The sequence below is a fragment of the Alligator sinensis genome, unplaced genomic scaffold (assembly GCF_000455745.1).
Source record: "Alligator sinensis unplaced genomic scaffold, ASM45574v1 scaffold1992_1, whole genome shotgun sequence".
Lineage (NCBI taxonomy): Eukaryota > Metazoa > Chordata > Crocodylia > Alligatoridae > Alligator > Alligator sinensis.
Window position 1 is genome coordinate 106,444 of NW_005843341.1, and position 21,024 is coordinate 127,467.

The 21,024-nt window shown below is 45.8% G+C and overlaps 1 protein-coding gene across 3 annotated transcripts in view; it reads left to right on the forward strand.

The window, feature by feature from the left end:
• The window catches only part of BBS4 (Bardet-Biedl syndrome 4), a 93,556-nt gene that overhangs the window by 56,116 nt on the left and 16,416 nt on the right, over positions 1 to 21,024 (forward strand). For 2 of the 3 annotated variants that reach the window (XM_025194913.1, XM_025194912.1), the window contains exons 10-16: positions 3,526 to 3,594; positions 5,788 to 5,940; positions 6,074 to 6,245; positions 7,247 to 7,316; positions 13,036 to 13,177; positions 14,343 to 14,550; positions 16,251 to 16,924. In XM_025194913.1, coding sequence (XP_025050698.1) covers positions 3,526 to 3,594; positions 5,788 to 5,940; positions 6,074 to 6,245; positions 7,247 to 7,316; positions 13,036 to 13,177; positions 14,343 to 14,550; positions 16,251 to 16,393 — 957 coding nt within the window. In that variant the 3' untranslated portion in view covers positions 16,394 to 16,924. The remainder of the gene's footprint in view (positions 1 to 3,525; positions 3,595 to 5,787; positions 5,941 to 6,073; positions 6,246 to 7,246; positions 7,317 to 13,035; positions 13,178 to 14,342; positions 14,551 to 16,250; positions 16,925 to 21,024) is intronic. The other variant, XM_025194914.1, reaches the window with a different exon arrangement.

The following is a 21,024-nucleotide window of genomic DNA, read 5'->3' on the forward strand; positions in this document are numbered from 1 at the left end:
TGGCAGCTGCTCTATTTGTGATACAAATCATCTCAAGTACAATAAAACATGACTTGTCACTCCCTGGTTTCTCAAGCAGGAGCTTAGCAAGCTACTCACCTAGAAAAAGAGCCATGAAATTGTGAGCTAATGCACCTTAGAAAAAAACAGAATCAATTTAAATAGCAAAAGCACATTTATTACTGTGGACTTGGGGTTACGCATGAAAAATCATCTTTACCTGAAAGTGCTATCTCCTTGCAGTATTTGGTACAACCACAGTCTAGAGAACTACAGCACTTTCAGAGAAAAGGTGCAGTAGGCTCAGGTCAAAGTGTACTAGCAAAGCCATGGAAGAAGCAGAAGAGGGGAATTAAGGGATAGTGCCTCGACAGGGTTGTGTGACCAGAAACTTGTACACTCACATCCAGATTCACCAGGGGAAGTTAGGCAGCTACTACTTCTTTAGGTACCTAAGTTGAACACTTAGGGCGCATCCCCAAGAGCTGGAACGTTCGTTTCCCTGGGGACAAACAGCAGCAGCCTGTGCACATGCACTCTGGCATGTGGCATGTTGCCCCAGGTGAGGTAGGGGAGGCTGGGGCCAGCACCTGGGATGGCCCCAGCAACCTCTGGGGGCTGCAGCCATGCCAATTCAGGAGCAGGGAGCCTGGCTGGCCAGGCTCGGGTTTCAGGCTGCTCATGCTGCTGCCACATGCCCCGCCCCTCTTTTTTTAGGCATGGACTGAAAAATTAACAGCACAGGGACTGCCTACATGTGTGGCCCACATGGTGTACAGCACAGCAGATGGGTCTGCAGTGCTGCATACCTCATGTGCTTGCTGATCTGGACATGTCTTTAGAGCCTTAACTCCTGTTTAACCCTGGAAGTATATGCATTCCCTAGGCATCTCGGTTTCTGCAGGTAGGCATGCAAAGAACCCCTCAAGCCCTGACCATGGGAACAGTTTGGGACCCATCTCTCAAACTGGAGCCCAGCTGCATTCACAAACTGCGTGACAGACATACCTGTGCTAGTATTGCCTGTAGGGCCCAGCTCCATAAACATGTTCAGAGTACCTCTAACTCCACACAGTACAGAGCCAGGAGGGAAGTGCCACCCTTTTACCTCACAGTCTAGTAATTAATTAGGGCAGAGGTGTCAAACTCATTTGGGCCCGCAGGCCAGGTAAGCAGTGCAGGGCTCCCTGCAGGCAGGAACCAGAATCAGCTGGGTCCAGAGTATGAGCGGCAGCTGCATTACTTGCTGCAGCTCCAGGAACTACAGCAACTACCACCACCTGCTCCACCCACATATTTTCAGCCCTGCAGGCCAGATGACAGCTCTTAGACCAAAACTTTGACATCCCTCGATTAGGGCACTCACCTGGGATGTGAATGACTCAGGTTTGGTTCCCTCCTTTACTCAAGAAAGCCTCCTAACCCTTAGCTTTTAAGCTGTTCTGGGTTGGAAAATACCTGATCTCTTCTGCTGAAGCTGTTCCATTTTCTATACTTAAACATACACTGGAGGAGAAACCAAAACCCAGGTCTTCCTCATCCCAGATGAGTCCTAGCCACTGAGCTAGAGACTTACATTCTCCTTCTCCCTGATGCTTAATGAATGATTATTTCATGCAGAGTGGAACAGCTTCAACAGAAGAGACCGATAGACCCATTCTAGAATACCCTGTAGCCTAGTGGTTATGGCACTCTCTTGGGATATGGGAAATGTGGGTTTGAACCTCCTCAGGTAAAGGAGGGATTTGAACTGCATTTCCCATAACCCAGCCATTAGGAAATTAAGTGAAAAGATAGGCACCAGCATCATTGCCACCACCTTCTCTTTCTTCTAGCAAGAAAGAAAGGACGGACATGCTTGGGTAGAAGGAGCTCTTGGCTGTAAATCCCAAAAGGAGACAACTTTTCTCTAGCCCACAGAGAAGTGCCTGGGGCTGTGGGGGTGGTGGCTGGATCCAGCCACTCTGCTGTCCTCCATGTTTTCTACTAGCTGAGTTAGGCAGCTCCCTGCTAATCAGTGACTTGGGTAAAAACCAGTTCTGGAGCACTGATTTTCCCCCCCCCCCACACACACTGTATAGGGAGCCTGAAAGTCTGACAGTTGTAAATACTACTAGGTGGCAGGGCATCTAGGGGCAAGGCTTGTCAATGTGAGCCTGTGTCCCCTGGTTAATTGAGCCCCAGCTTTCTACATTTTGACTTCCTTTGTTAACAACTTATTACATCTTTGGACTCCACAATTCACTTTAAAAACCTTTAAAGGCTGTCTCCAAATCCCTTACCAGTCTTGATTGTCTCTGTGATCTACAAGAGATATGAAACCAATTCTATCAGTGGTGTCAGTGCATCGGGGAGAGGGAATGGAGTTTGAATAGTATATTTATTCATATCCAAGATGAGGTCCTGCCCTCACCCCATTCAACATGGTGTTGGGGGGGGAGTCCCTTGTTTTAGATTTGAGAATGGGGGGGCAGGGTTGGAGTTGGGTCCATAGCTGCTATCCACACCTTGCCTCTGCTTCTCACCACTACTACCCCACCACCTCTACTTCTTCCTGCCCCCACCCTCCTGCACCCCACCACTACTGCTTACCTTTCTGTCATGGCTCCAGCTCCAGCTAGGACTCTACTCTGGCCCAGAGTACAGAGCATGGAGCACATGCTGCCTCTGGCCCCCACCTGACCATGCCAGAGTAGTGGGAGGCAGTCAGCAGGGGAAGCAAGTGGCAAGGAGCACAGTGTGGGGGGCTCAAGCATGGGGAGGCAGTATGGGGAGGCAGACATTGGGGTACAAGAATCACTGGGGGTGGCTGGCAACAGGGCAAGCAAGTGGTAGAAGGGACAAACAGCAAGGGGCAGAGATCAGGCTTTGCTGCCTACCCTTCTGCTGCTGCTGCTGGTGCAGGGAATGAATTTAAGATAACCCTCCAAAAATTAGATTCTGTACATGGAAAATTATAACAAATGTGTAAATTTTCCATGTCTAGAATCTAATTATTGGGGGATGGGGGGAATCTTCAATTCAGAGTCATCTTGGATTTGGGTAACCATTATAAATTCTTTGCCAAAAAACCCCACACTTTGGGACACATTTGATCTTGCTTACACAAATGGAATCTCTGGATTAGCTCCATTGAAGCCAGTAGGTTATACATGTGACCATTTCTGTGCAGGCCTTGCATGCTGCTGGGGGGTAGGGGGCTGAATATCCATCCAGAATGACTTTCTGTACAGCCTAAACCATGGCATAAATGGAGGAGTCTGCCTTTTGGTCTAGTTGGTCAGTGTCCGATTTCATGGCGTTCCCTGTGTTGCTAGGTGAGTAGCAGGGATCCAGCTGGTTGGGGATTGTGAAGTAAAAACACTGCCTAGAAGGAAAAGAATAAAGCTAACTTTTTCTGAATTCCTTGCTTCCGATGATGGTGGAACCAGAATCTCTGTTATCTGGAACTAGTATATTATTTATTAACCCATCTGTGCCTGCATTTGAGTCTTTAGTTATTTATATATCTATTTATTTTTGCAGCTTGGGGCTTATCAGAAAGCATTTGAACATCTTGGAAATGCACTTACATATGATCCCAGCAACTATAAGGTACCAATAGGAGTAGAAAAGCGCCTGTTAGGTCACTTTAGGCTAATTCCTACGGAAAAGGTTTCTTGGATATGCTCAGCTCCTGAACATGGGGAGGTGGGAAGGGGCCATGCCCCAAAAACTTGTTCCAAAATGCATAGATTCATAGATGTTTGTGTTGGAAGGGACCTTAGCAGATCATTGAGTCCAACCCCCTGCCCTGGGCAGGAAAGAGCGCTGGGGTCAGATGACCCTAGCCAGGTGCTTGTCTAGCCTCCTCTTCAAGACCCCTAAGATAGGGGAGAGCACCACCTCCCTTGTAAGCCCATTCCAGATTTTGGCAACCCTTACTGTAAAGAAGTTCTTCCTGATGATTAACCTAAATCTGCTTTCTGTCAGTTTGTGGCCATTGTTTCTAGTTACCCCAAGGGGTCCCCCGGTAAACAGAGCATCTCATATTCCCTGCTGCGAACCCACGCCCCCGCCCCCCACACGCCCCCCCCCAATTAATTTTTCACCAGCCACAAGATCACCTCTCAGCCTTCTCTTGCAGAGGCTGAAGAGATCCAGGGCCCTTAATCTCTCCTCATAGGGCTTTGCCTGCAGGCCCCTAACCATATGAGTGGTCCTCCTCTGAACGCTCTCGAGGTTGTCCACATCCCTCTTGAAGTGTGGCACCCAAAACTGGACACATGTCTGTGACCTTCATCCACCAGGGAACAGAGGATGTTATCTAAAGAGTCTTTTGGGGTTTTTTTTATTAAAAGTTGTGTGTTTTTCATAGTGAAAGAATGAACTTTTCTACAAACATCTTGTACATGTTGTTTCAAAATGATGCCATGTATCACAAGAGCTGTGTGTCCTGCTTCAGTGCATTTGTTATACCTCTGCTATGTTCAGAAGCAAAGCGCAGATGCAAGCAATGTTCTACCATGTTATCCTGTCCATACTTTCCTTTGTCTGCACAGCCCAGATGCAAACTTCAGTCTCTGTCCTAGACCTAGTGTGTGTGTGTCGGGGGGTGGAGGCTGGACTTGGTTAACCAAACATATGATCTTGGTTTTGTTCCTGACTCCTGAAGCTAATTCCCTGTTAAGACTCCAATGGGATTCTTCAGTTCTCGGTGACTATTTCCTCTTCTGAAAAATGGGGATAATCATAGAATCATAGAGAGAAGTTGGACTGGAATGGACCTCTAGTCTAAAGGTCATTTAGTTCAACCCCTCTGCCTGAGGCAGAATCATCCCTATCCAAACCACCCTATATAAATTCATTATCCAACCTCCTAGCAAAACCACATAGTCAACCTGGACATGGCACAAGACATAACTGCCACACCTAATCTGCCACAGATAAAACAGGGGGACCACAGTGGCCAAACTCCTGCTTGCAAAGGTTCTTAAAATATGCTTCCCCCTTCTTCTCCACCTCCCTCTGCTACAGAGGGAGGCAAAAACTCCCACAGTCCCTGTCAGTCTGACCATGGGGCACAGTTCCTTCCTGACCCCAAATATGGCAATTAATCTGACTCTGAGCAGAGGGCAGGGAACTATGGGTGGCAAAGCAAGGTATAAGAATAAACCAAGTACTATGATGATGAAAACTTCATTATTCTTCCAGCCTGTGTCTCAGACTGCTGTGAGCTATTATGAATAATTTGACAAGCATAGTTCAGTTTTAAATTAATTTTGGTGAAATAGCTTTGTTTTTTTTGTTCAATCTTGTCTATTCAGTGATTTGCAATGTCAGCTGCAGTCAGTAGTGTGAGCTAGCCAGATTTTGCTGGATATGTCTTGGTGCTAAGGAAGGTGTTAATTTCTTCTTACATTGCCTTGGGAATGTTTGTTTTAATCTGTTGGGGTAGGGAAGGGAGAAACTACGAGTACACAGACATTTTCAGAAACCAGACTTCTGGAAGCTGCAGCTGTGTTCTGTGCAGTGGACACTATTGGCTAGTCAAAATCCAGCATTAATGAGCCATGTCGGCCAGAACCAAATGCCCAATCCTCTCCCTTCATGCTCTTGAATTTCCCAGTTGTTCTGTATTATGTGTGTCACCCTGAAAGCCCTTATCAGAGGACTGCCAAAAGAAAGATGCCCTTCACAGCATTGGACTCAAAATGCTTTTAGTTCAGTGACTTTGTAGCATTTCCTTCCCATTGTGTATGGTGGAAGTGAGTGCCCTCAGCCAAACACTATTGCATTTTTTTACAGGCTATCTTGGCAGCAGGCAGTATGATGCAGACCCATGGAGACTTTGATGTAGCACTCACCAAGTACAGGGTTGTAGCCTGCGCTGTGCCCGAAAGCCCCCCGCTATGGAACAACATTGGAATGTGCTTCTTTGGCAAGAAGAAATATGTGGCGGTAAGTTGCCTTCCTTTATGTGTGGTTTAACTTTATTTGTGGAGGAAGAAGAATCCTTTTCATGTGGCAGAAGCTGGAGAATTACCTAGTCTGTTTAAGCCATGTCATTGAACAGTGCCATTCTCTTTTGCAGGCAATCAGTTGCCTGAAGCGCGCTAACTACTTGGCTCCCTTTGATTGGAAGATTCTGTACAACTTGGGGTTGGTCCACCTGACAATGCAGCAGTATGCATCTGCTTTCCACTTCCTAAGTGCTGCCATCAACTTCCAGCCCAAGATGGGGGAGCTCTACATGCTGTTGGCAGGTAAACTCTCTCTGTCTATGTTCCTCGTGGACATACACAGGTCAGGCATATCCTCCGTGGGACATGCAAAGTTTTAATAGGAGAGAGCCCAGAGTTGAAGTGTCAGCTCAGCACATCCATGTTTAGGAGCTTTTCACTCCTGGGTGACTTGATGGGTTTGCAATCAGATCAGTCATGACCACTCCATCTCATGACCCCCTTGTTTAAGTACAATTTTTGATACAGGTGGGTGTCCACCATCACAACCCAAGTCTTTGTTTGATAACAGAGGGGCTATGGACACTGCACTGCTTTCCCAGCTTGCCTTTCAAGGAGTCTGTGGAGGTCATGCAGGGAAGCTGAAACTTCTCTATTCATACAGTGACTTTTGGGGCCAGAGTGTGGGTTCCTGCTGTATCCACAGCCTGGCATTCTTCACCAGCACTGAATCTGCTTCTAGAAACAAAACCCCAGATATTGCAGCTTCAGTGGCGAACAGTTTATGTGAGTTTGAGAGGAATCTGTCTCGTCATCCTCAGTCTGACAGAGTTACTGAGAGATTAAATAAGGATCACCTGTATAGAAACCTAGCCTTTGAGCAGGCAGCTTAGCTGTAGAACACCTAAAATTCAAACGCAAACTGGGAACCAATGGCTGCATCCCCAGTTGCTTCCTCAGATGCTGCAATCATCCATGTGGAAGTGATTGTAGTAGCCCTGGACTCTGGATATGAGCAAGACATGCTGCGTCATGGGGACAGATTATGGCTGTCTGCAGCTGCCTTGACTGGCAGGTTTAATGAGACCTTTTGTAACCCAAGCATATTTACACCATGCTTTCAATTAACTAAATGCTTTTAAATTGGCCCCAGAAGAGGTTTCTTTGCTGTATATTGGGGTCTCAAAGGGCAGTAGGATAAAGTGCTGACACTGAAAAGTACCCTTTGCAAATGAAAAAAAGGAGAAAAATTGTCTGCTGTTTTGCAAGAGACCTGAAATGCTTTTTTCTGTTTTTTGGTACAGTTGCTCTGACAAACCTTGAAGATACTGAGAATGCAAAGCGATCTTATGAGCAAGCCGTAGCATTGGACCAGTAAGTCTTAATTGTGCCTGTCTCTGTTAGTTAAACAAGCTGCCTTCCCTCTCATACTTCGGGTCCCTTCTTGTACTTTGTTCCTTTGTAAAATCCTTTTGTTCCTTTGTAAAACCTTTGGGACAAGGGAGCATCCTTTCATTATTAGAGCCAAGCAAATAACTATGTGGTAGTTCTAAAAAATCAGAGGAGAGTTTTATTTGAAGAAACCCCAAACTGAAATACTTTAGAATTCAGTGGGCTAAAGAGAATGACTAGGTTCCAGTTCCTGCTCCACTGTATTGATGTAACTGGTTTGAAAGAGCTTCAACAAGAGAAACTTGGAGAGAACCACCTCCGAAGAGCCAATAGTTGACAGACTGGGGCTCTCTCTTAGGGAAGCAGAGGTCTGGATACAAGTTCTTACTCTGAATTGGGCAGCATGGGGAACTTGAACTCGTGTCTCTGACATCTGAGAATCTAACCAAGTGGGTTGTTGGGTAGGAGGTGGATGGCAGCAAAGCTTCCTCTTCCACCATTTTGTGAACAATGTCTGCAATTCCCTCTGTGAATTCCCCAGTCCCCAACCTCAAAATTGAACGTTTTGTTTTAGAAATGCCAGAATGAGCTGTTCCAGTGTTTCTGGGTTTTACTTTTCTTTTTCTGTTGTTTTTGGCCAAATCATTCACCAATTTCAGTTTGAACCTGTGAGTAGTTTTTGGCCTCTCAAAAATGCATTTTTCAGCAAATTTGATGAAAACCTTGCACCAGTGTCTCCTTGCAAGTACATCAAGCATCTGCCACAATGGAGTAGTGGTCCTGATTGGGCATTCTGTTAATCTGTTAATTCTGTTAATCTGTTAATCAGGCTGTGAGAAGTTATCACAGGAGGTTAACATTTCGTCTGCAAAAGCCACAAGGTGGCACTACAAAGCTCCAGTCAAGTCTCAGCTGTCAAGAGCTGGGTGGCAGGAATGAGAGGGTTTTCTTTGCTTAGGGTCATAGGTATTTTTGAAAGTTGTGTACCCTGTAAAAAGGGACACAAGTTTTTCAGATACAACATAGGATATTTTACTGCAGTTTTCCTCTGCTACGTGAACCCTATAAGTGTCCCCTTACTCTATAGGTTATCAGGGATAGCTGTCACTGCTTGCTTGTATAGAAAAGCTCTTTAAATCAGTTAACCCAACCTATTTCTAGGAAAGGCAGTTGGAGTCACTTCAGCCAAATTCTTAACTAAGTTCAGTTCATATGGGAAGGTGCTGCTTCATTTGCCACTACAGACAATCTCCTTGAAGCAGCCGGGCCTGCCAAATCTGTTCCCTGTTGTAGTGTGCAAGGGGGAAAAGTCTCAGGCTGACTCTGGAGCCCACAGAGAATTTGCAGGCAGAAACCTTGCCAACAGAGCATGCTTACAAGGGGTTCGTCTAGAGGCAAGGCACACAGAATCCCCCATGTTATATTTATTGAATCCCTTTTCAGGGTGGAAGTGCATGTTCACCAATAACATGTCAGAGGTGACTCATAACACTACACTGGATTGTTACAGCAAGAGAACACACTGCATTTATAAAACAAGCATCCACCGAAATCATTGCCTGCAAGTCCAGCTGCATTGTCTCTCCTCACTTTCAGAATCCAAGCACTCTGGGCGTTTATACATGTACTCTGGGAGTGGGGGTGGGGAGGAGAGGTGCTTTAATTAGAGCGGCCCCAAGAACTGCTCTAAGTAAAGCTCCCAGAGGATCTCGTGTATCAGCATCCCCATGCTTAAAAATGGCAGCAGGGGTGCTTTAACTAAAGCTCATTCATTGAGCTTTAGTTAAAAGTGCCCCTGCCACCATTTTTAAGTGCAGGATGCTGATAAACAAGACTCTGGAGTGTGCTGGAGCGCAATAATTACCATGCTCTGGCAGACTTAATTAATCGAGTCTGCTCCGACGTGCTGTAGTTATAGCACGTTGGAGAATCCTCGCTGTTCTTGTATAGGTGTCCTCTATGGCTAGTCGGGGAGGCAAATTACTTAAGGGAGAGCATCCAGGCAGCTCAGCAATGACTATGAGTTTGTGAGAGGAGATCAAAGAGCACAAATTGGAACTCAGCTTTACAAAGTCAGCCTAAATATCTGTCAGTCTTAGGATACTGGAGCCATGCACAATTACCAGAAAAACAAAACCTCATCAAAGCTGAAATTAGAGCTAACAGTCAGTGACTTCTGGGAGGCACACCCAGACTTTTTTAGCCTTGAATCTTTTGTGGTTTGTTCAGCTGACTTCTCTTGTAGTTTTTCCAGTTATTCTGCGCTTGAATCCCCATACCCACAGGCATTCTTTGCTGGCATATCTCGCACAGTTTGGCTGGGAAGATGATTGGAGTTTCAGTTTCCACTTTTATGAATAATTTTTATAGCAGCAGCAGCATGATACTGGCCTGGGTGCCAGAGCAAGGTCTGGAAGGAAAAGGACCTTTTAGATGTCTTTATAAAAGATGTTGCTTATTCCTGGCACTGGATAGAATGTGGTTATTCTTCCTCCCACTAAAGGTTCTCTGACCTGTCCAGACACTTCCCCTCTCTTAGGGAAAGGCTAATCTAATACAGAGAGATCAATCTAGATTTCTAGCTACTATTCTCAGAAGTCAAATCTGGTCTCTCTTACCCCAGTTCACAGCTTTTATGCATTGCTTCCTGGGCTTTGATACTGGCAGCAAGGTTTATAGTTGTGGAACCATTGAGTTTTTCTATTAAAGTAAATCAAGGGTATCAAACTTATCTGGTGCCATGGGACAGATGAGTGACATGGGCCGGATTGGATCAGCAGGCTCAGACTTCAGATCCCTGCTAGACCTCCTATGCAACCACAGCTCTCATGCCTGCCACTCTGGGATCTTTGCTGCATACAGCATGCATCCTGGAGTGAGCGGGGCAGGTGCTGCAGGCCACACTGTCCGTCCAGGGCCAGTACCACATGTAGTGTGGATTCCAGCCTGGCTACTCTGGAATCCGTGCAGTGCCCTCAGCAGCTGGTCCAGGACAGCACCATATGCAGTATCTGCTCCACCCAGTCTGGGACCCATACTGCACATGGTGCCTGTGAGAGCCACATGCAGCATAAGTCTCAGACCAGCTGGAGCAGACACTGTGTGTAGTGCATGCCTGGGGCAGGCAACACACATGCAGTTTCTAGAGTGGTTGAAATGGGTGTTGCTTGTGATGCACACCCTGGGCCCTGCCCAGTGGGCTAGTCTGGGTCAATTCAGACCCAGGGGTGGCACCAGGGGCTGGATAAGAGGGGTCTGTGGGCCATATCTGGCCTGCAGGCCACACATTTGAGAAATAAATTAATGGTTTGGGTCCTAAGTGCTGCTAGATCTTTTTTCTAGCAGTCTCCTTTGTTGCAGCATTGTTGCATCTGTTACCTAAGACTGGTCATGGTCTGCACATAATGTGATTTTCTGTTTGTTGGACAATATCTGTAAAACTTAAGTCTTCAGTACCTAGGTTGCAGCCTTAGTGAAAGGCTCATAGTGGTGTTATAGTGGTGCTGGACTCCTTAGTCAACCCTGATAGTTCTGCTGCGCAGTAGGAGTAAGTGCCAGCCCCTCAGGCATCTCTGTTCATTGACTGCACAAAACGCTATTATCCTGGCATGTGTGTTATGATAGATGTGCATGTCTCACCTTGGTGCATACATGTTATATCATTCCTCCCTGGGGAAGAAGAACAATTATAAATTATGCTGTCACTCCACACACTTTATTAGCATCTCTCCCTTTAGAAGATGATTCTGATTTTAAAGAAGGCCTGGCCAAATGCAAGCCCTGGTTGTCTGCATCCTAGCCTGTGGCAAGAATGAATAGCAAACATCAGGTTATTTCGATTCCATGCTGGAAGTGGTTCTGTTTGGGTTATCTTTCTATATCAGAGATGAGGCAGATGCACTTTGTTCAGTTTTCTTCAAAAGCAAGCACTGAGCTCAGACTCCTGCTGCATTGTCAGTGCAGCCCTCAGGCAAAATGTGGGCATCCCACTTAAAATATAAAATTTGTTGTCTAATCAAGTTAAAAAAAAAAAAAGACCTTGGCCATTGAATTGGAGTTCATTATGCAATAAACTGGTGGAGCACAGAGTTATACTTCTCTTAGTTGTTTAGATTGCTTATATCTCTGGCACTTGTTGAGACGGCTAGAGGGAAAAGTACAAAGGGCTGTTGTGCCTTAGCAAAGAGCCTAGATGCCTTGGAGAATGAGATTTCCAGGAGAGAAATCTCTGAAATGCTTTATCTGTGTATGCTACTGTCACAGGAGAATGGGAGGCTACACAGCAGAGCATGCTGACATCTGGGAATGCAGTGCTATGGGTGTCCATGCTTTTTTGTGCACATGCATTATGAGAATCCTTATTTACTGGATTACCTACTATTTATCTGAGTGGCTATTTACACATGAGAAAGCATAGGGGGTTTTTGAGTGAGGGAGAGGGAACAGAATGAAAGAAAGAGAGAGAGATTTATTCTGCAGTACTCTGAGGCCCTGCTGGCTCTGTTTATAGCACATGCCTGTTCTGGAGTCTGGAACCACAGGGTCTCATGCCACCAAGTTGTTTTGTCCCATAATCCTAAGCAGGGAGCTCTTGGAAGACTGAGGTGAATCAGTGACCCAGATCAACTCGCATACTGTAAAGAGCCACCCCTCCCATACACACAGTCAGCCATTGTGCACTGCCATGTGTATGGGGGCCAAGGCAGAGGCTTTGCAACATCCTTCTGCCCTAATCCAACAAAAAACGGTGAGAAACATGGGGGAGATTTGTACTCAGAGAGAGAGACCCATGCAGCACAGCTCCAAGCTTCACTGATGAGCACTTATTCTAGCCAGAGACTTGAAGAGCACAGCCACAGTTCACTTCCAGTCATCCTTACACAGTCCTTGGGTACAAGAACACTTGGTCAACTAGGCTAATCTGGTGGGGATGCTGGGCTGTCAAAGGGGCTGTTAATGTTGAGATTGGCTTTGTATGGAAGACTATGGGCTCTGGGCACAGATTTCCCTATTAAACTGCTGGGAGCCTGACCCCATTTAAAACTCAGGGAACCAGGTGTGTACGATTGTCCATGCAAAACCAATTTCAGTGTTAATGACTCCCCCATCAGTCATGCTTGACCATAGCTCCACACCTGATGAAGAGCACAGAAGCTTATTGACCCTCTTGCTCTGTAGCAGCTCTGAAGCCAGGTAGCAAGTCAAACCCAGAACATGCTGACATGCTTCATTTATCCAAGGCCACTTCATCACTGCATTTCAGTTTACAGCCCCAGCCATTTTACTGGTGGAATTGGTCCCAAAAGCTCCATGCATTTTTTTGTGAGTGGGAATGGGCGAGTGCTTTATTCTTGCTCAAAAAATACATGAAGCATTTTTATTTAAAAAGCAATTTGTCATCCAACAGAGAGCATGTATGTCAGCATGAAAGGTTAAAAGTGACTGAAAACAAGGGTTACAAATTTAATCTTCCAAACCACCTTAAATCTAGTATGATGGCAGTCTCCATGCATCACTCTGATCCCTTGTTCTACAGCAGAGTCACCAGGGTTGTTGCAGTACCTTGTGGCTTGTTTGCTCCAGCTTTGCTTGTTGTGCTCAGCTCTGTATTGGGCTAGTCAGGGTTGATTCACACAGAGAACTTAAGACTGTAGCTCTTTGCAGCATGTATCATGCAGCCTATGTGGTGTATTTGCTACAGGTGCAATCCCCTGGTCAATCTGAACTATGCTGTCCTGCTCTATAATCAGGGGGATAAGAAGGGAGCACTCTGCCAGTACCAGGAAATGGAGAAGAAGGTCAATGTACTGAAGGAGACCAGCACTCTGGACTTTGACCCTGAGGTAAGTTGGTAAGAAGTAGCAGATGTGAGCAAGTAGCTGTGTTGTTATGAGTAGCACTAAAAGAGCAGGAGGTTCAGCTTTTGAGGCCAAAGTACACTTATTAGAAAAAGAATGCTGTGAGCTAGACATGTATAACTAGACCAGCTGTGCCATGAAAGCTGCCTGCTTCATCTCAGTGCTAATAAATCAGGCTTTTCAATCAATAAGAAACAAGGCAGGGTTCCTTCTCAATTAAGTGAACAGATTAGCAGAGAGGTGCTTCCGTGTGTTCTAGCCAGTTTTGTACAATTTGGTCCTTTAAGATACTGGTAATGAGCGAAAGGCAGTGCCTGGGTACAGCCCAGCAGACTGCTCATCTGAAACTCTCAGCCATCTCCACAGGGGTGAGTCTACAGCTGTATTGTACAGTCAGTTTTAAAAAAAGGTGGCCTGGGTGATATAAATATAATGGGTGGAGGCAGAAGCTTGTCTCCTGTGCATAAGTGCTTATAGCAAGACTTGCCTTAGCCAGCTGGGAAACGCACTTCTTTCAGCTAATTCCTTTAGCTCTTTCCTGCCACCCTTGCTGAAAAGGTCAGTCTTCTAGGGCAGGGGTGCTCAACCCTCAGCCTGTGAACCAGATCTGGTTCCCAGAGCCACGTCATCTAGCCGATGGAGCTCCCCACAGGTCTGAAAATTTGACAGCAGGAGAGTGGTGCCACCACTCCCTTGCTGCCAAATTTCTGGGTCCATGGGGAGCCCTGCAGGCTGTATAGCATGGCCCTCCCCACTACAGGATGGTGCAGGGGAAGAGTGGGGTGTCAGGGCCCAATCCTGGGGTGCAGGGGCCCAATCTTGATGTGCATGGGTGGCACAGGGCCCCTGAGCCCAAACTTGGTGTATGGTGGCCTGCTCCCAGTGTGCCAGGCAGAGGCAGTGCAGGGCCCAAAACTAGCACATGGGGCTGATCCAGCCCATGGATCAGCCTCACAACAGTCATTCAACCCATGGGGCCAAAACATTGAACACCACTGCTTGTAGGGTGATGCTGTTCTCTTATTGCTTTGCCAAAACTCACAAATGGAAGCTGAAGTTCAGTGATTCGGGCTGGGCCTGGCACTGCTGTTCTGTCTGCCTTATTGCATTCCTGGTAGCAATTCTCTCTTGCTGTCTATTGCATGAGAAGATGGTGGACATGGCCCAGAAGATGGGAGCTGCTCTGCAGGTGGGGGAGAGTCTGGTCTGGACTAAACCGATTAAAGATTCCAAATCAAAGCAGCGAGCTGCATCTGGCAAACCCTCCAGCACTCAGCAGCCTTTGGGCTCTAACCAAGCCCTGGGCCAAGCTATGTCTTCAGCAGCTGGGTATGGGAAGACTATTCAGCTTTCTTCAGGTAAGTCCCTCTATGGGGTAGGTAAGTAGGAGAGGAGGGAATGTTGGAAGGTACAGCAACTGGGCAGGCATGTCCCTTTCTTTGTATATTGGTGCACGGCACATGTTAACAAGACCCTTAGATGGTGGTACAGTATAGATCTGAAAATTTAGCATCAGCCAAGCCTCGCTTCTTGAGGTAAAAGCACCTGGAACAAAAGGGCTCTGCCTCTGGTGTCGGGGCTGCGTTGCACTGTAGGGCTCTCGCACAGTTCCTGAAATCTGGCCCTGTGTTTCTTAATGTCCCTGACACTTCTGAACCATTAATTCTTCCCCCCATGCTCTGGGAAGGAGCTGGTTCCAGGAACCAGGCCTCTTGTCTTCATTTGTCAGATGACAAGAGAGCTGACAGAAAAAGAGCGAGGGGCAGGCTGCTGGGAGAAGGGAGATGTCTGATGATGTCCAGATCACATTGGCGGCACTCAAAGCCTTCCTTTGCAATGAAACCTGGCTTTCCTATTCTGAGCTCCATCCTACTCAGGGCAGTCCAAGAGAGAGAGATCCTCAGCAACGAAGGAGCAATTGCAATATATGAGGAAGGTGTGGGGCTACCTTCTGACCCAGAGCTTGAGAGACTGAACTTCCTCTTCCCTATCCTATTCACTCTTTGGTTTTGAGGAGAATGTTAGATAGCACTGCTTGTGGGGATGCTTTTGCTCAGGTAAATCTAGTTGCAAGGGGCCGAAGCAGGCAAGAGGTTCTGTAGCCCAGGCTCCGCTTCCTGCAGAAGTTGTTTCCAGGAAAATTTTAAACAAAATATAAAGAGAATGAATTGGGTTTTGCCTGCCAAAATGTGGATCAGGGATATTTTTTCTTGCCTCTGCAGCCTTCAGCCCCATGCCAGAACACGGAGCAGAGCTCCTTTGCAACTTCAGTCAGCATTCAGTTCAAGTCTGCATGTAAATAACTACTTGAGAATATAACTAGGTCATTTTGATTACTTTATGTAGTTTTAGTTCTTGCATATCTGCTTTCCCCACAGACTCTTACTGCAAAAACAGTGGGCTGTCTCTATTTCCACTTGAGTATAATCCAGCCCTACTTGAGACTCTCCGAGGGGGGAAATAATACAAACTGTTTTGGGCTCCTATTGGCTTTGCAGATCAGATTGGTCACTGCATTTCATTTCCATTTCTGTAAAACAGAAATAAAGACCTCTAGGGGCTTTGAGACCAGCGGCTGGTGAACCTGTAAGAATGTAGCAGTATTGGCAAGCTAATTGCAATTACAGACATGAGCAATCTGCAAGTAATTCATATCCAGTCACGCTTCTGTGTTTTTCCTCAGCACAGTGAATTCTTGCAGAAGAGAATAGACAGGACACCAATGATGTAAGGGATGCAAGAACATTGCAGAGACCATTTATGGTATCCCCAACTGCCCCTCTCTCTCCTCATGGCTGTCTTTATGAAAGTAGAGCTTTATTTGCTTTACTTAACCAATGTCCCTTCCATTCAGCACTGTTACAAACTGCTAAAGGCTCCTGCCTGCATGTGCCAACACTAGTTGGTGAAAGGAGAAGCCGAGGCCTGGAGGGGTTAGGTCATTCTAGGTCATGATACAGGCACAGCATAGCCTTGACTCCTCTGCTTTTCCTGTAATACTGTTTCTTCTGGCCTAAAGAGGAAGGATTGGAATAACCTTTCTCTCTTCTGTACTCAGGTGTTGGCATATCAGCTCCCCTGGCCAAGCCCCCTTCACTGCCTCTGGAACCTGAACCAGGCTCAGAAACAGGCCCTGAAGAGACTACAGAGCCCCAAGAGCGAAGAAAAGAGAAGTGTAAGAGCAGACTGGCTGCAGAATAGAACATCAGCAGTGAACAGGCTACTGCTGGCCCTTTGGGAGCAAACTCAGCACAACAACTTGCTGACTGAAGTAGAGGGGAAGGGCAGCAGCCTCTAGCATAGCCTGCAGTGCCTTCACCCCACTGAGAGCTTAGGCAAAATGCAGCTGTATGCTGGTAGTGACGTTAGCTTCTGCCCTGTGACGGTGGGTATTTGCTGAACAGCACCCAGAGGAGGTTTCTAAGTAGTTACCACTATTGCTGTTGTACTGCATCATGAAGGAACAGACAGAAAGGTCCTTTCTCTCCATTGGGGACCAGCTGCTTTGTTATTTTACACACAAGTCAGGTGTAAGCCACCCAGAGGGGTGCTGAAGTGCTGAGATTGCCTCTCATTGTGTTGTGTTGTCAACTACAGTGATCCTGCAGCTTTTAAAGCAGCAGATTGAAGCAAGTTCTCTCTTTAGGACACAGTGAGGATCAATCCCCTCTAGGAACTGAGCCTGGAGCCCCATCAACAGCCAAGGAAGCTCTGCCACCTCCCTGTAGCAAGGTCAGTGGTAGAAATGGGGGATGGGGAGGATGATGAAGTGCAGAAAGCAAGCGGCAGGCAGGTCAGTCTGTGGGCTGCCAGCCTAGAACAAAGCTTCTGTGCCTGATGGAGGAGCCTCGGCCAAGTCCTCTGTTCAGTAGAGATGTAGGCTCCTGAGCACTGGTGCAGTGGAGTTGTTCACAGTCAGTGCACAAGTTTGATTGAGTCACAGCTCTCTTGCACCTTGTGTGAAAAAGCATTTGCAATACTCTTCCCTTGGGCAGCTAGCTGAAAGGAACCTGCAGCCTGTGCTCAGTGCTGAGCCCCTGGTCAGGCTGAAACCCTAGCTAAGCATCATGCAGTGATGCCTGTCCTGCAAGGTGGAGGGAACAGAGACATTTTCTCTCTATGTGACTCTTTGGCAGGGAGCAGGGCAAAGGAGAATAGGCTTTTACTCAAGCCTTGTTAAAGTTTACCTTGGTGCAGTTTCATACCATGTGCCCCAGTGTTAGAACTTGCAGTGTCCTCTGAAAAGCCCGTTATACTTCCTCTTTCTGTTGGAAGTTTTAAAACAGATTGGGCAACTTGGTTTTAACTGTCAGTTCCTCTGTAAGTTACTGTGTGCTTCATTCATGGCTAGTAAAAGGCTGCAGGTGAGCAGGAGCAGGCCTGTGTAATCACAGTAACTGATAACTTTATGAGTTAAGAAGCTGCTGAACTCAGTCACCTCACTGGTATAAATGGCATGTAAATAGTCCCAGGCAGGCTGACAGCTGCATCACTGAGATTTGTAATAATTCACCTTAGAGCAAAAAACAAAACAGTTCTACTGTCAGTGGAAAACCTAGGCTTGGAGAAGAGATGGGCCTGTGGAGCAGAATAGAAACAGAAATTGCATCGTCTTTTTATTTTGCTGCTTCTATCTACTCAAGTTCTAGAGGGAAGTTTTTCTCTCCAGAGGCAGCACACCCATTTTTCAGTAAGTTTATTGGTAGCAGAATTAGCCAGTTAGAGTTGCTTATCTTCTGATCCCATGCATATTCTCTCAACCATCCCCTTCCTATAAGCTGAACCATGTAAGTCTAACCTCATGTCTAACACTGCTAAAGCAAGAGGAGTTGTACAGCCACAGTCTCTAAGTGCCTGTTCAGCATCCTCACAGCAGCTTTTGAAGGCCAACCTATTCCACATGTTACCTTGGCCCAAGAGGGGAGCATTGCAAAGCCTTTTATAAAACTTTATTCAACCCCTTCAGCTGGGAAACTAACTTTTTGGTGATTACTTCAAAAACAACTGCCGACTTAACCTTCTTGATATGATGGGAAGGGACAGTAGTGGAAGATGACTTAAATGCCTCTCAAATACAGCCCCCCTTCATGATGGTCACTATTATGTGAGGAAAATTACATATGTATCCTGAAGTTTGGTGGGTGCTTAGACAGCCTTGTCTGTGGTAAACTGTTTTGCAGAGGTCTGATATAAGATCCTGTGCATATTCCTTCCTCAGGAAAGGACACAGCAGGGCCCAGGCTCTATCTCCTAGGTGTCTAAGGGTTATGCCAGTTAGTTCGCTTACGGTTTTCTGTTAAGACAACTGTCACGTGTTGACTGATCTGGCCCTTCAGGAGAAACTGCCCTTGCAGCTGCAGCCAGGCTATCTACTCCACATCTAAATGGAGCAAGGAACATAAATGCCCACTTGAGGCCATGGGAGTTTTTCAAAGGCTCTTTTAGCTTAAACTGAGACTAAATTGAAGAAAATGAGATTTTTACACTCCCATCCATTTCACTACTAAAGACATGTCTCCCTGGCCTGTTCTTGGTGCCACAGTTCCTCCAAAATAACCATTTCCTGACTACAAATTAAAGTAGAACTACTGCTGCATAAAACCTCAAAAGCAGAATTGTTCTTGGAGCCCTTCTCTTTCACTCCCACAGGGCACATTGCTGCTAATTATAATTTAAGTGATTATTTAATGTCTAAAGCATGGAAATGCAACAGGTGCAAGGCGTCTTCAATAATGTTGTCACAGGAACTATGGGACAAGCTTCACAGGTGTTAAGAGTATTCACAGATCTTAATGACAGTTTGGAGCAGCAGGTGCCCACCACCTCCAAAAGTCAAGTTGTCCATCTTGTTCACCTTCTGAGTCTAAACGTGCAGAGCTGCATGGGTATTACTGAATGTAAATGAAGTTTGGGCCAGGTTTCTGTCAGGGCTAACACCGGCTATTGAGTCTGATTATGCACTGCCATGCAAAGTAACACAGAGGCAAATTCAGCTTAACTTTCCTTCCCGATTTTGCATTTTAATTCAAGTTAAATAAACTGATGGCAAAGAGAGGTGGCCCTGTGAAAGCACTAAACAAAAAGGAACATTTAAAAAAACAACCTGTATATCTTAAGGAAACTGCAATCCAGCAAAATTGGGCTATAAGAAGGCTTAAAACTGAAGTGAGCAAAATAATGTTGCTTTAACAGCTGCTGCTGAGGCCCAGGAAAATCTCCATTCCAGCTAGGGAGGTGATGGCCATTTCAGTTTGAGTATTATATAAAAAAAAAGTAATTTACCCGAGCATGGATCAATAACTGACAGTGCCTGTAACAGAGAAATCCCATAGCCCAACTGAAACAGGAAGACTGCAGTTCCCCTCCAAGTAATGGCCAAGCTGTAACATGTTGCTTTGAGAGGACTTGGTAACCTAAGTCTTTACACCAAATAGGTGTGAAGAAGCAAGAGAAGGGCAGGAATAAGGACTTATTTAAGGCAGTTTCTGGCAGGTTTTGAAGCAGCTTTTCTATTTTGACTGATTTAAGCAGCCTCTGCCAAACTTCAGGATACTTATCTGGACCACAAAGAGCAGCAATTCTTAGCCTACAAGACAGTAGGAATAGTCAGTTATATCCCCCCAGAAATTTGGAGCTCCTGTTTATGCTTATAGTTGTGATGATGGTCTGCTTTGAAGTTTTCTGTAATGTCACGATTTCATTGACATAGCACATGTGTTTGTAGTATGTTTACAAAGTTCAGAGGTATTGAAAGATGGATTTAAAATAACCTTCAGGGGGAAGTGTGCATAGGAGAAGCAAATCAAAGACAGCAGGACCGTGTTACTCTCTAGCCTTGGACTGAAGGGCAGCACACATTTCAATATACAATTGGAGATATAGCTGCTGAAGATGATAAATGGAATTGACACCATTTAGTTTTGGCCTTTGAGTCTTGTGATATAAACTGGATTTTCAGTAGCTGGATCTAAATCTCTTTACAGTGGACTTTTGGTGCTGGGGCAAGGATGAGGCTGGGCTGACTTTCATCCAAAAACTAAGGCAGAGTATAGAACAGGATTTTTCAGTGGGACTTGTGTTCTTAAGTAACAGGAGTTTGGTAGATCCATTCCTTATGTTTTAGACCAGCTCTTTGCCCCAAAACATGATCTCTGAATGATTTTCCTTCTTTCATAAACAGACATTAGCAATGGAAAAAACAGCTGATCTAAGAGTGTCATGGGTTTGATTTCTAGGGACATGGGAGACATCTGCTTTTTTATGATCATAGTCACACCCTTTAGACCAGGCTGCAAGAACATTTTGGTGTCCTCCACCTCGCAAGAGGTGCCACAATCGATTCAGAGGCAGAGGTCACACAAAGACCCTTGGCTAAAATGAGTAGCTCAGAAATAGAAGTCAGACACCTGGTGTCATTGATTAACAGGCTGGATTTCCCTTGGCAGGGTCCTTTGTATGAAGACAGACAAATTTGTAAGCTGAATGCAAGAAAAGCTTTACTAAAATAGTGAGACAAGCACTATACAGAAATGCATGGCAAAACTGAAAGCACATAATTTAAAAAGTACTTCACTTCCCAAAATGTTTACAGTAAAAACCATTTATATTAGTTTCATCACAAGGAAGGTACTGCCATCTCCTCAAGCAAAGTTGCACAGATATGGTACTTCCTGTGGCAGTACTTAATAGGAATGATACAGGTGGAAGAACCCTGCCCCCTGCATGTGCACACACACAATAAGTAAATTTAGACTCAAACTTTAGTTTGCATTGGCTAACAGCAGCTTTCCTGAGAAGTTCTTAAGGGAGGTATTTGGCTCTTGCATTTTAAC